This window comes from Etheostoma spectabile, chromosome 9, assembly GCF_008692095.1.
Source record: "Etheostoma spectabile isolate EspeVRDwgs_2016 chromosome 9, UIUC_Espe_1.0, whole genome shotgun sequence".
NCBI classification, from domain to species: Eukaryota; Metazoa; Chordata; class Actinopteri; order Perciformes; family Percidae; genus Etheostoma; species Etheostoma spectabile.
In genome coordinates, this window is record NC_045741.1 from 35574973 (window position 1) to 35590504 (window position 15532).

Sequence of the window (15532 nt, forward strand, 5' to 3'; positions counted from 1 at the left end):
GTGTGTTTTAGGTGTGTTGGTGCTTTAAGAGTTTAGGAAACTTGTTAAATGTATTGAAAAATCTGTCATAGCAATTCTATAAAACTGCAAATTAATTTAAAGCAGTCCTTAATTATTTGACTCAAACGTTGCTTAAAAGTGCTCTAAGCGATGTTGAGTGGCGTTACTTCTTGTTGAAGTACTTTAAAAAAAAAAATTAAAAAAAAAAAAAACGAGGCTAGCTTGTCCCTCCCTCCCTTCTGTGCTTTTGCGCACTAACCCCCCCAACCCCCACCCCCAAATCCTTCTAGTTGGTTATTGGCTGGAACGCTGGAACACTGGTTGTGTATGCTTTGTGGTGCAGGTGGGCACATTTTGTTTTTGTTGCCGTTTGTAGACCCTGGGCTGTCTACAGAGACTGTGGTTTTTTACAGTGTGTTCTGGGGACAGGCTGCTCGCAGATAGTGAGGAGATATTTGCTGTATGTGACAACAAATATTGTAGCCTAAAAAACGTGTGACATCGCACCTTTAATTATGTCATGTGATATGTAGGCCTAGTCTTTATCCACGATGTTCCACTTCAGGGATTGTTTAGGTGCCGTTGGAAATTCTGCGGAATGTCTTTCATTTCTGCCGGATGTCCGTCACCTTCCGCTTTCTTTGCGTTGGCATTTTAAACTCCGGTCAATGTGTAAGGAACAATATCCTTCCAGAGGGTATTTTGCCAAGGCCCCGTTGCGCCGTGCGTCGCTCAGCGCCAAGGCAATTGTAATTGGTTTAAAGAAATGCCAATAAACCAGAGCAGTTTTTTTCCCCCATCCCAGAATGCTGTGTGGACTGGCAAAGCGGGACTATGTGATATGCTACTTCTGTTTAGGGGTTGATGCCATAGACCGTTATTGATGCATAGACTGTTTAACTGAAGCCAAAACATTTCAATTGCCCCCTGGTGGCTGGCCGCAGTACAGGTCATAAACCCTGCCCCCACCATGGTAGCAGATAGGATATACAGTACAATGAGGGAAAAAAGTATTTGATCCCCTGTTGATTTTGTACATTTGCCCACTGACAAAGAAATTATCAGTCTATAATTTTAATAGTCGATTCATTTAAACAATGAGAGACAGAATAACAACAAAAATCTATTGCTTGCTTCTGTGGACAGATGACAAACTGAGATTAGGAGCACACCCTTTAAGAGTGTGCTCTTAATCTCAGCTCGTTACCTGTATAAAAGACACTTAAGAGCCAGAAATCTTTCTGATTGAGAGGGGGTCAAATACTTATTTCCCTCATTAAAATGTAAATAAATTTATAAAATCTTTGACAAGCGTTTTTCTGGATTTTTTTGTAGTTATTCGGTCTCTCACTGTTCAAAAAAATCTACCATTAAAATTATAGACTGATCATTTCTTTGTAAGTGGGCAAACGTAAAAATTTAGCAGGGGATCAAATACTTTTTTTCCCTCACTGTAGGCCAAACTAAAAAATCTAAGTAAACTTCAAATAAAGTTTTCCTTTGTGCCATTTTTAGTAGTTCTTATTGTGCTGATGTTTGTTCAAGTGTTAATTCCTCTGATAAGTTATTGATGAAGTGATGCTATAAAAAAATGAAGTAAAATGGCATGATTTACAGCTGTGATTGACTCGCAATTTGTAAGCGGGTGTGTGACCAGGACTTTGATACCACATCCACCACCCAATCACTACGGATCACTGACTACTGAGACTCTGGCCCCAAAATTCAAAATTACAATGTACAGAGGGAGGAAGTGAAGATGCTCTTTATATACAGTCTATGCTTTAGTACACTTCAGAAACAACTATTACTGGGACAACTACTGAGACCACTACAGAAAGAAAACACAAAAAGAAAAAGTATTGTTGCTGACCTGGGGCCTGTTGCACGAAACCAGGATAAGGGATTAAGCCGGGATATTCAAGTTATCCTGGATGAATTTAGCTTGGACTCGGTTGCACGAAACCAGATTGAATTAAGCCCAGCCAAGTTACCATGGAGATTTATTCTTTGCGGCTAGCCTTGTCCAGAACAGGCTAACAGCCAGGCTAAGATTAATCCTGGAGTCTCATGTGTTAAATCAGCTGCCGTCTGATCCGAAATAAACGTGTTTAACAGTTATTCCGTTGTCTTCTGCATGTGTTCTGCTTTATTTGTATTAACATCCATTAGCCTACTTGTCACGAGTTTGATTTAAACCCTACTACAGTTGTTTAGATGTTAGAAATGGTTGCACTGGCACCCTGATGCGGAGTGTGACTTTTCCCGGTGGGACGGTAGTGTGTCGAGGCTGCGTGGCGTGCGGCCGCTGCCCGGTGGCCGCTGCCCGGTGGCCGCTGCCCGGTGCCCGGTGGCTGCGGCCCGGCGGCCGCTGCCCGGCGGCAGACCTGTGCGTCGCGTCAGTGTCCACTCTCTCTGTAAAAGTAGAGATGAGCAGCGCAGCGTCCGTGGTCTCAGCTTCAGGTTTATACAGGACACGCTACGGAGATTAAGTGTGACGATATTAATGTAGCGATATTCCAAGATGATATTAATTGCAGACTGGTCAGAGACCAATACATTCATGTTGCTTGCCCTTCTCTAGTAAAGGGTAGTTTGTGTTACTCCTTAATAAGTAGGCCTAATGTTTTTTTATCATAGCTTACATTGGTTTCATAACCTTCTCAATTAGTCTCCCATCCCTGGACCAATAACGTGCCTATATACAGGACGTATGTAGTGTAATTATCATTGATCACACCGGGAAAACCACAATGCTTCTTAATCTTTTTATTTTGGTGCGGTCACTTGTCAGAAGAATAAAAAACATGAATATTGTTTTACATATGCTCACAGCGTGTATTGAAGTCACTTACTACTTTTTCTTGTTGTTGTCCCTTTCTGATTGTTTTGTATGGACATTAATTGTACAAAGAATTAGATATAGCTTATAGAGATTTGTGCATATCATTGTAAAACATGTTCTCGCGTTGTGAATAAGGGTTTGAAATTAAGCCTAGAGTCCTAGGGTCCATTTCCTGAGGAACATTATCCCTCTGCTCACTTTTAAGGCAAATGCTATATTTTTACACCCCACACATTCAGTCGGGTCCGCTATGTTGGGCTTTTTCTCTCCATTTGACAACAGCCATATTTCCCTCTCTGCATATTATATTCTTCACCTCCTCGTTACTTTCCATCAGAAGCTGCTGCTCATTGGGTGAAACATGTGGCGCATGCGTCTTCTCCATCTCTGCATCAGTAAATCTGTGATCGATATCGTGGTCTATTTAAGAAAGTCGTGAACATGTAGTTATCCCAGCTATCTACACTTGGCTTGACATAGCTCCACCTGTTCATCCTGGCTCGGCAAACGTGCAACCGATTAAGCCGCGATGAGCAGATCACACTAAGTCAAGCTGCGCTTTTTCACTTCATACTGGATATCTTTATTCTACTTTCGTGCAACAGGCCCCAGGTCCATCCCTTTATGACCTCAGTGTACCCTTTTAATCTATCTTCTATTTGTTACTGTCAGGAAGATAAGGTGTCACAAAGCTGAAATCATCTCAAACTGGTTTCTTGAACATGCCAATGAGTTTTCAAAAAGCCTCCATAGTCACGTCTCGATCCAATAGAGCAGGTTTGGAATGTGGGCTAACAAGGTATTTGCATCATAGGTGCAGCCAACCAATCTGCAACAACTGTGTGATGCTATCATGTCAATATGGACTCCAAACAATGTAAGTCATGGCACAGAGGAACGATAAATAAGAGGTTAATGGCTTCACAGACAAAACCTAAATGTTTAATTATGGTCTTGTCACACGGAGAATATGAAATATCACCAGATTTCTCCCTTAAGCAAAATCTGTTTTTATATATATATATAATATATATATATATATATATATATATATATATATATATATATATATATATATACACACAGGCCTAAAGTTTCTCATTCAATGCTTTTTCTTTATTTCATGACTATTTACATTGTAGATTATCACTGAAGGAATCAAAACTATGAATGAACACAAATGGAATTATGTACTTGACAAAAAAGTGGGAAATAACTGAAAAGTAGCCACCCTTTGCTTTTTTGATAGCGCTACAAACCCTTGGTGTTCTCTCAATGAGCTACACGAGGTAGTCAATTGAAATGGGTTTCACTTCACAGGTGGGACCATCAGTTGTGCTGTGCGGAAGCCAGGTTGATACACAGCCGACAGCCCTATTGGACAACTGTTAGAATTCATATTATGGCAAGAACCAATCAGCTAAGTAAAGAGAAACAAGTGACCATCATTACTTTAAGAAATGACGGTCAGTCAGTACGGAAAATTGCAAAAACTTTGAATGTGTCCCCAAGTGCAGTCGCAAAATCCATCAAGCACTACAACGAAACTGGTTTACATGAGGACCGCCCCAGGAAAGGAAGACCAAGAGTCAGCTCTGCTACTGAGGATAAGTTTATCTGAGTCACCAGCCTCAGAAAACGCAAGTTAACAGCAGCTCAGATTAGAGACCAGATAAATACCACACAGAGTTGTAGCAGCAGACATATCTCTAGAACAACTGTTAAGAGGAGACTGCACAAATAGCTGCAAGGAAACCATTGCTAAGGAGAGGCAACAAGCAGAAGAGATTTGTTTGGGCCAAGAAATGCAAGAAATGGACATTAGAGCAGTGGAAATCTGTGCTTCGGTCGAATGAGTCCAAGTTTGACATCTTTGCTTCCAACCTGCGCAACGGAGAAAAGGTGATTGGATGGATTCTACATGCCTGGTTCCCACCGTGAAGCATGAAGGAGGAGGTGTGATGGTGTGGGGGTGCTTTGCTCGTGACACTGTTAAGAATTAAGTCAAAATTGAAGGCATACTGAACCATCATGGCTACCACAGCATCCTGCAGCGGCATTCTATCCCATCCGGTTTGCTTTTAGTTGGACCATCATTTATTTTTCAACAGGACAATGACCCCAAACACACCTCCAGGCTGTGTAAGGGCTATTGACCGTGAAGGAGAGTGATGGAGTGCTGCGCCTCCACAGTCATTGGACCTGAACCCAATCGAGATGGTTTGGGGAGAGCTGGACCGCAGAGTGAAGGCAAAAGGGCCAACAAGTGCTAAGCATCTCTGGGAACTCCTTCAAGACTGTTGGGAAACCATTTCAGGTGACTACCTCTTGAAACTCATCAAGAGAATGCCAGGAGTGTGCAAAGGAGTAATCAGAGCAAAGGGTGCTTACTTTGAAGAAACTAGAATATAAGACATGTTTTCAGTTATTTCACAGCTTCTTGTTAGGTACATAATTCCATATGTGTTCATTCATAGTCTTGATGCCTTACGTGATAATCCGCAATGTAAATAGTCATGAAAATAAAGGAAACGCATTGAATGAGAAGCAGGTTCCAAACTTTTGGTCTGTACTATATATATATATATATATATATATATATATATATATATATATATATATATATTATCCACACTCACCTATAGGATTATTAGGAACACCATACTAATACTGTGTTTGACCCCTTTTCGCCTTCAGAACTGTCTTAATTCTACGTGGCATTGATTCAACAAGGTGCTGAAAGCATTCTGTAGAAATGTTGGCCCATATTGATAGGATAGCATCTTGCAGTTGATGGAGATTTGTGGGATGCACATCCAGGGCACGAAGCTTCCGTTCCACCACATCCCAAAGATGGTCTATTGGGTTGAGATCTGGTGACTGTGGGGGCCATTTTAGTACAGTGAACTCATTGTCATGTTCAAGAAACCAATTTGAAATGATTTGAGCTTTGTGACATGGTGCATTATCCTGCTGGAAGTAGCCATCAGAGGATGGGTACATGGTGGCCATAAAGGAATGGACATAGTCAGAAACAATGCCCAAATGGCACTAAGGGGCCTAAAGGGTGCCAAGAAAGCATTCCCCACACCATTACACCACCACCACCAGCCTGCACAGTGGTAACAAGGCATGATGGATAATTTAATTTAATTTAATTTAAATTTGTTTATTAATCCCCAGTGGGGAAATTACAATTTACACTATGCGATCCATGTTTTCATTCTGTTTTTATGCCAAATTCTGACTCTACCATCTTAATGTCTCAACAGACTCATCCGACCAAGCCACATTTTTCCAGTCTTCAACTGTCCAATTTTGGTGAGCTCTTGCAAATTGTAGCCTCTTTTTCCTATTTGTAGTGGAGATGAGTGGTACCCGGTGGGGTCTTCTGCTGTTGTAGCCCATCCGCCTCAAGGTTGTGCGTGTAGTGGCTTCACAAATGCTTTGCTGTATACCTCGGTTGTATCGAGTGGTTATTTCAGTCAAAGTTGCTCTTCTATCAGCTTGAATCAGTCGGCCCATTCTCCTCTGACCTCTAGCATCAACAAGGCATTTTCGCCCACAGGACTGCCGCATGCTGGATGTTTTTCCCTTTTCACACCACTCTTTGTAAACCCTAGAAATGGTTGTGCGTGAAAATCCCAGTAACTGAGCAGATTTGGAAATACTCAGACCGGCCCGTCTGGCACCAACAACCATGCCACGCTCAAAATTGCTTAAATCACCTTTCTTTCCCATTCTGACATTCAGTTTGAAGTTCAGGAGATTGTCTTGACCAGGACCACACCCCTAAATGCATCGAAGCAACTGCCATGTAATTGGTTGATTAGATAATTGCATTAATGAGAAATTGAACAGGTGTTCCTAATAATCCTTTAGGTGAGTGTATGTATATATATATATACATACATATGTGTATAATTATAGCACTTTCAGTAAATGACTAAAAAAGTTGACTTACCGGCCACATACAATGATTCCCGCCCACTAGTTGAACATCAGGGGGCCACGGTGGTAAATTTGAAGGATCAGTTGAATGTTCTTCTTCCTCAGGATGAAGAAGAGCTGCTCATAGAGAGGAGCAGAGGAGGCAGTTACAGTTTCAACTCTGCAATTCACTGATATTGCAAACATATTTTTTTAAATATGCACCGTGTCTCTGAGCTCTATAACCTTAAAGAAGAACCACCAGCAGGCCTTGGCCATCTTGACTTGTTTTTTGAAGTCTGTGGTTTCTTGTCATCCGTTTGTTGGTGTGCTTCCGTTGTTTCCCATCCTAAGTGAGATGAGGAGAGACAAATGGCAGAAGTGGAATCTGTTATTAGTAGAAGGTGTGGACCTCTCCAGCTGCCTCTTCTTCAGCTCTGCTAAATGTATGCAAAATTGTCTATTTACAAATATTAGTTGTCTTTCATGTAGTTGACGTTCTATTGTGATATCATGTGGCTGTGAGTTCTTCATCAAGATCGGGAAATCAACTTGCCATTCTCCTGCTGACTCTGCTAGCCTGGGCTACCTATGAGCGAACCAGCTGGCCGGTAAAGTTTTCAAATATAAACATCAGAGTAAAAGGTGGAGACGATGAGCTCTAAGACCCAGGTAAAGTAACCGTGTCCTGTTTCCCAGCTGCTGGGCGGGAGAAGTCAAGAGAGTTAACCCCAAAGTGAGCGTTAACTTCAGCCCTGGCAGGAAAAAAAAGTCTCCTGAAATAGGAAAGTTATCTTTCTGTTTTTCTGTTATATTGATAATCAAATAAAACATTTATACATTTGAGACAAAAAAGGCCTTTTTTTCTGACAATGAAAGGGTCCTCCATATGCTTTGGTCTGTATTCTTCCCCTTCTTACTGCTATATGCATATTACTGTAACATGATATCATTTATAAAAGTGTCATGGTGGCTAACCATGTGAGAAGTCAAAAAGCAGTCAAGGTGAAGTGAAACTGGGGCGCACATCTGCAGCTCTGAACTCACACACACAGGGTTGTTGTTTAGACTGGATTGAATATTTATTAGAAATAATCATCATCATACCTCCACTGTCCACTAAACTGCATGCACAGACAGGACACTTTGCCATGCACAAGCCATCTGGACACTAAAACCAAGAGAAAGTTAATATACAAAATAAGAAGAAAAAAAAGCAATCAAAAATCTACTCACTGATGCAACCGCTGTTCCAACAGTTAACTTCAGGGACCATGCTGGAGAACCTTTGGACAATAGGCTTTCTTGCATAGTAAAGGGCCACTAGCTGGACCCACTGCCTCCAAATCCAGATCTTCTACGATGGACGAATGAAGACTGCAGCGACCGACAGGAAACAGATATGTTGCAACAGACTTGACTAAACCACATTAAACAAAAACACTGCAAATAGGTGCAAGCCAAGTTGCCTCCCACCTGAGCAACCTTGCTGAAAGTAATGACGAGATTTGGGTTACTTCCTGTTTGTATTCTTTTTGTTTTGGACAGGATCAGTTACATGTTCAACACAGCAGGGGGCACTGCTTCCTGCCATACTGTGACCGACTTGCATTAATATGATTTTTAGCTGGATTGCAGTGAGGCCAGCCCTATAAACATTAAAGTCTGTTGCTGAGTGAGTGATAAAGTGACACTATTAGTCAAAGTAAGTGATAACGCTGTGTTGAGTTTGAGCTTTCCCATTGGCCCTTGCCGTTTTGGAAAATACGTGCATCCGGCGGAATTTCCCACGACACCGGAGCAATACCAAAAGTGAAACGTCAAGGATATAGACTGCATCTTAGATTAGATTAGATTATTATACTTTATTTATCCCACGACGGGGAAATTCTGTCGTTACAAGTAGCAGCATAGCAGCAACAGCAAAAAACAGAAAAACAAAACAATAACACACAAACAAGTAAGCACGAAAGAAATACAAGGCAAGAAATACAGGCAAGAAATAGACAATGAAAATATGGTAGACTGAGTAAGTAAAATGCCGTCAAACAAAAGGAATTTTAAAGTGCGGTTGCCATGATAAGAGAAACAATATTGCGGTGTAAGTGACGTTAAAAATTAAGTTAAGTTGAATGTGTAATTAGAGCAAAGAAGCAAGAGTCGGTAGCATAATTTAAATTATATTAACCTGAGACCATAAATATTGAAAAGTAAGTACTTGTAATAAAATAATATAAATACCAATATTAAAGATAAACAGAAAGTGTGTGATGTAGATGGGAGAAAAACAGGAAGAGAAACAGACTCATCCAACTATAAAGCAAGGAATCTCTGTTTGTCCGTCTGTGAGTGTGTCTGTGACACTTAGAGAACCATCAATCCGACCTACTTCACACTTGGTGTATGTATTGCTGAGGACCCAACGACGATATACAGTATGTACGTGTATATATACATATATATATATACACACAACACACACACACACACACATATATATATATAATATATATATATATATATATATATATATATATATATATACACACATATATTTACACAGTATAACACACCAAATTTGAAAAGTTCACTGCTGAACTTTCATCTTATAATCGTATATACTGTATATTTATACACATACATTTATAATACACATTTTTACTAATGTTAGCAAAGATGCTTGTGCTGAAACAGGGTCAACAAGCCATGCTCGTCAAACAACACTGGCAGGGTGCAGCGGGGGCAACAGCAAAGTTAACTAGTGCAATCGCCAAATGGATCTCTACAAACTGCAGGCCCATCAACGTAGTTCAGGCTGCCTTTGAGGGGAACTATTGTTACGAGAATACATGAACTGTACGACGCTGAAAAAGCCACGAAGTGAGGCAGTTGGCAGAAGGCACTTTCAATGCACTAACTGGAGACCATTGGAAATGGATATCACAAGCAGGTGCATATGGAAAGCTGGCCTATATTGCAAAAAGCTACTTGGCGACACCTGCCCACGTGAGAAACTGTTCTCTTTGGAGGGCAACATTCTGCAGAAGAATAGGTCCGCTCTATCATCTGAAAATCTGAACACGCTAATCTGCCTGAGCAACTGGTTGACAGGAGGCATGTTGCACAGGTGCACACAGTTTGAAGTTATTATCTATAACCAAGAATGTAGAGAGTTTTACCCCTGTCTCTTCACATATATTATGGCATTCTATTTCTAAAATAGGCCTACATATTGTTGCATTCCTTTTGAGCTGCGATACTCAAAGAAATGCAACTAAGACTTTGTAGCAGACATTACTTTGTAACAGTTGTTTATTGCTATATGTCTGCAGTTCATATGTATACCTTGTTTGAGAAATGTTAATGGTTGAGATAATAAAGCTGAATATATTTCTTTAAACCAGTTTGTCATGTATTTATTTATTTCAACACTGTACATTTACAAGTAAATCTTAGTATTGTAAACGTGTGATTAATCGTTATAAATCCCAGCCCATGACTGTGATTAACTTGATAGATTTTTTTAATTGATTGACAGCACTATATATATATATATATATATATATATATATATATATATATTATATATATATATACACACACACACACACACACACACACACACACACACAAATACCAATATAATATACTATTATAACATGAAAAGTTTGTTTCCAAAATATAATAAGCAGATGCTTATGTTCACTTTCACCATTATAAAAATATAGATACTAAATCTCGATTGGAAGATGAACACAATGTCACATGGGCTATCAGCTGACATGCAACCAGGTGTTTGTCTTGCGCCTGTACTTTATTATCCAAAGTTATATTCTTTACCCTTTTTGTCCACTTATATTACATTTTTATTATAGCAATAAACATGACAATTATCATACATACTGCTTGTAAAACATGTAGACTAATCATAATGTAGTGACAAAAACATTATCTATAATGAGGTCATTACAAATCTAACTACACTGCTGATTCGCTAAAAGTCCCTTCAGGAACATCAAAGGATGCAATATACTTTTTCTTCACTTTATAACAATTTATCTTGAATTGATCAACAGATCTTGTAAAAATAATTTGATGGCAATTTGTATTTAATTCCCAGTGATGGGACAATGATCTTTTTGATAATATGGTAACACAGCTTTGACAATAAGGCTGTGGGCATGTTGTTCCCTCTAGTGGACACTAATGAGTACTGCAGACACAGGAACAATCCGTGAAGCTGTAATACTTTGTCAGCTTCACTCATAAAGCCCCTGTGTGTTTGTGTGTAACACCTCACCACTGTGGCTCTTATTTCTGCTTCTTCTTGTTGAGGTAGCTCTGATAATAGAAGTTACTGAAGAGGACGATGAGGGTGATGCAGTAACTAAACACCACCACATTCATAGTGTCGGGGAAGTCACACTCTGTGAACAGGTTGTAGCCCGTGTGCAGGAGGAACAGTAGAAACTGCAGCTAGAGAGGAAGTCAGGGAAAAGTACAGATCAGCTTACTTTTCTAAAACATATTGCTTGTAGTCACAATTCTTCTCATACAGAGCAGGAATCCACTCACCAGCTGCAGAGACGTGAGGTATCGCTTCCACCACAGATACTTCTGCATGTGAGGGCCGATGGCAGCCAGGCCGTAGTAAGAATACATCACAATGTGAACAAAGGTGTTGACCAGCCCGATGAAGAACGCTGCAGGATAGGAACAGAGGAATGTAATTAATGTCCTTTTCAGGGATAGCATATTTCATTACTAAAACGCCTATCAAATAATGCTTCCACCACATAGTTGTTGTATTACACCACTACTCACTCCATGTAGGACCATTACTGTAAACATAGGGAGCATATTTAGATATTTATAGGTTTTCAGGGGCATTTTGATAGATCAAATCTAACAAAAATAGCGCAAAATGACTAAGTAGCACATCTCGATGGGGAGCACATATCAACAGAACACTGGGAATTAAAAATGGGGTTTTTCATTCAAAACATTTAACCCTCCTGTTGTGTTCAGGGTCAAATTTGACACATTTTCAAGGAGTTTCTAAATCAGAAATGTGTCTCCCATACATTTATTGTACTGCAACAAGGTAGACCCAGCAGGGTCGAAACATTACAGGACCATAAACGTGTGGAAGATCTAGCAGAGTAAGGGCACCTTATTCTTTAAGTTGTACCCAGCTCCTGTTTGCCTTGCTCCTCACCGGTGGGGATGTGCACACTACCACTACTGCTGCTCTACAGTCTGATTCCATCCAGTATAAAAGCAACAGTAACTCAAATAACCCCATGTTTCAACCAACTGAGGTGTGAAGAAGGGCATCTTTGAACGCATAGTATCGCATTGCCAGACCTTCAGTATCTCCACAGTGCTATGGAGAGACTGAACACACAAACTGTTGCACCTTATAGCAGATTGGCTAAAGCATCACAAGACCACACAGGATGCACAGGAAACAGGAACCAGGGACTACAATTGCACAGGCTTTCCAAGATTGGACAATAAAAGATTGTAAAAACGCTGCATGTCTGGTTTAGGCTGGTGGTGGAGGTGTAATGGTGTATTTTATTGTCACACATTGGGCCTCTTAGTACTGGGGTGGCAGTAGCTCAGAGTTGGGTTGGGAACCGGAGGGTCACTGGTTCAAGTCCCCGTATGGACCAAAAAGTAGGGAGTGTGGATTGGTGGCTGGAGAGATGCCACTTCACCTCCTGGGCACTGCCAGGTGCTGTTGAGCAAGGCACCGTACCCCCCCAACCACTCAGGGCGCTGGTTCAGCTGGCAGCCCACTCACTCTGACATCTCTCCATTAGTGCATGAACAGATCCTGAGCGTGTGTCTGTGTGTGTGTGTGTGTAGTTCAGGACTGTGTGTGATTACTAAAAAACACAGAGTGTAAATTGTTATTTCCCCATTGGGGACAAATAAACAGATTAAAATTAAATTAATTAAAATTAGTATTGTTTGTAGAATATTGTTTCTGAGTGACCATGTCCATCCCATTCTGACCACAGTGTACCCACTGTCTGATGGCTACTGCCAGCAGGATGACGCACCATGTCCCAATGAAATTATCTCACACTGGTTTACTCGAACATGAGTTTGATGTTTTCAAATGGCCTTAACAGTCACCAATTCTAAATTCTCAAATGCGTTTTTTACAGTCAATGGGTGGAACGGGAGATTTGCAACATGGGTGCAGCCAACAAAAGGACAAACAATGGAAGTCATTGCACACAGGAATAAGAAACAACAGGCTTTGGCTTCAGGGACAAAACTTAATTGTTTGATTGTGGTATTTTAGAAAATAGAATATCACCAGACTTTCTGTTATTATATACACAGTGAGTGAAAAAAGTATTTGATCCCCTGCTGATTTTGTATATTTGCCCAATGACAAAGAAATGATCAGTCTATAATTTTAATGGTAGATTTATTTGTCTCCAGACCTTAATCCCATAGAAAATCTGTGGAGCGAGCTGAAGGTTCAAGTTGCCAAACGTCAGCCTCAAAACTTTAATGACTTGGAGAAGATCTGCAAAGAGGAGTGGGACAAAATCCCTGCTGAGATGTGTGCAAACCTGGTGGCCAACTACAAGAAACGTCTGACCTCTGGGATTGCAAACAAGGGTTTTGCCACCAAGTACTAAGTCATGTTTTGCAGAGGGGTCAAATACATACTTCCCTCATTAAAATGAAAACCAATTCATACCATTTTTACATGCATTTTTCTGGATTTTCTTGTTGTTATTCAAATAAATGTACCATTAAAATTATAGACTGATAATTTCTTTGTCAAAATCATATATATATATATATATATATATATATATATATATATATATATATATATATATATATATATATATAAAACATAGTTGACTTACACTGTCCGCCGGCCACATATTTGATTCCCGCCCACCAATTAAAGATCATGGTGCCATGATGGTAAATATGAAGGAACGTCAGCTGACTGTTCTTCTTCCTCAGGATGAAGAAGAGCTGCACATAGAGAGGAGCAGGAGGTGGTTACAGTTTCAACTCTGCATTTCACTGATATTGCAAACATTTTTTTTTATATAAAATACGCACCGTATCACTGAGCTCTATAACCTTAGAGAAGAAGAACCACCAGCAGGCCTTGGCCATCTGGAGGAAAGAACCAGGGGAGAAATATGAGTTTTAGATATTATTCATTCTGCCTGAAAGGCTAGATTTACTGTGAATTATGTTCCACTTGTAGCTTGTGAAAGACCAAATGTCTGCATAAACACACTAAAGTGACTGAACGTATCTAGTGAGACACTTGCTTACCCTTACTGCCAGCTTGCTGTTGCTGTAATCTACAGGCTGACACAGATAGCTGTAGTTGGAGAGCCAGGATGTGACCAGGAACTGGAACAGATTCATACAATGAAACACCACCAATATCACCACTTAGATCAGAAAACCGAAATTCCTAGGAGGAAGCACCAGCTAAAATCTGTAAAACCGAATATGTCCATCTTCAATGTGCTCATCAATGGTCTAGTTTTCTGATTAAAAGAAAACAAAACGTGGCACAAACACACCTCATAGAACATGTAGCCAGACAGGCCAACCATGGCAAAGTTGTAAACAATGAGAACGCCTTTGAGGTCAAGGGCTTCTCTGTGTTTCATTAGACGAGGGCCAGCCCACACCAAGAAGAGATACGTCAGGAAGATGAGTGCAACCGGGACGGGGGAGTAGACCAGCAGCCACTGGTCTGTCCTCTTGTCTGGAACATAATAGAGCTCTGTGTCAGGGACTATTTACAAATTAACACATTATATTACAGGGCCCATCTCTGGCTAAGAGCTTAAGAGCTTAAGAGCTTAAGAGCTGCCTTGAGTTGCACAAAATGTCAGCACCTATGTATGACACATTTCTGTTTTAATCTGCACAGGAAATTGCAGGTTCATGTTTTTCCGTTTGTAGCCTATGCAGTTTGAGAATGTAAACCAAATCATGATTCCAAAATTTGCAATTGAGAAAAATAATAAGGCAGTTTTTGTCTGACAGTAAAAGGGTCCTCCCTATCTTTGGGTCCCTGGTACTCCCATTCCTATATGTCACAAGATAATAACATGGTGGCTAATCATGTGAGAAGCCACAAAGCAGTGATTGTGAAGACGAGCGGAGGAGAACAATCTGCATCTGCCGACTCACACACACAGGCTTGTTATTTAGACTGGACTGTAGGAAAAATAGTCACCATCTTACCTCCATTGTCAACTATCCTCTGGTGTATAGACACAACACTTTGCCATGCAGAAGCCATCTAGAAACATAGAGAAAGTTAACATAGGTAAAAATCTGTAGCCTTTAAAGATAAAAAAATAAAAAATAAAAATACTCACCAATGCAAACCTTGCAACCAGTGTTTCCACACTTCAGTGACCACGTTGGAGAACCTTTGGACCTATGCTTTGGACCTTGTCCAGCAAACACGTATCAGCAAAGGTCAACCTGCAGCACCTGCTGTAGCCAGATCTTCTGGATGGATGAATAAAGACAGACTGCAGCGACCAGCTGCACCACAAACATTTCTGCTGCAACAGACCTAACTAAACCACTGCAAATAGGTGCAATGGAGTTGCCTTCCCCCTTGAACGAGTGGAGTAATTGGTTTACTTCCTGTTTGGGAGTACATTTTTGACGAAATTAGTTACATGTTCAGCACAGCAAGGGGCGCTGTTTCCTACCATAATGTGACCGACA

At 40.4% G+C, this 15532-nt stretch overlaps 2 protein-coding genes across 6 annotated transcripts in view; both read right to left on the reverse strand.

The window, feature by feature from the left end:
• The window catches only part of LOC116694922 (elongation of very long chain fatty acids protein 4), a 22483-nt gene extending 7174 nt beyond the window's left edge, over nt 1–15309 (reverse strand). The window contains exon 1 of one of the 2 annotated variants that reach the window (XM_032524838.1): nt 15172–15309. The gene's annotated coding sequence lies outside the window, so the exon portion shown is untranslated. Of the gene's footprint in view, nt 1–1144; nt 1151–15171 lie in introns of those variants that run through there. The other variant, XM_032524840.1, reaches the window with a different exon arrangement.
• LOC116694920 (elongation of very long chain fatty acids protein 4) lies at nt 10357–15428 on the reverse strand. Of its 4 annotated transcripts, XM_032524833.1 has the most exons (10): nt 15172–15428; nt 15035–15092; nt 14362–14549; nt 14105–14185; nt 13883–13939; nt 13678–13792; nt 11351–11478; nt 11207–11251; nt 11085–11130; nt 10357–10993 (listed from the first exon to the last, which is right to left on the reverse strand). In XM_032524833.1, exons 2-10 carry the CDS (start codon nt 15090–15092, stop codon nt 10845–10847), a joined length of 867 nt encoding a protein of 288 aa, XP_032380724.1. In that variant the 5' UTR covers nt 15172–15428; the 3' UTR covers nt 10357–10844. The 4 variants fall into 4 exon arrangements, with proteins under 4 accessions (XP_032380724.1, XP_032380726.1, XP_032380727.1 ...); XM_032524835.1 differs by having other exon boundaries at nt 10944–10993; nt 11085–11251; XM_032524836.1 differs by lacking the exon at nt 10357–10993 and having other exon boundaries at nt 11034–11130.
• Between the last annotated feature and the right edge of the window lie 104 nt (nt 15429–15532).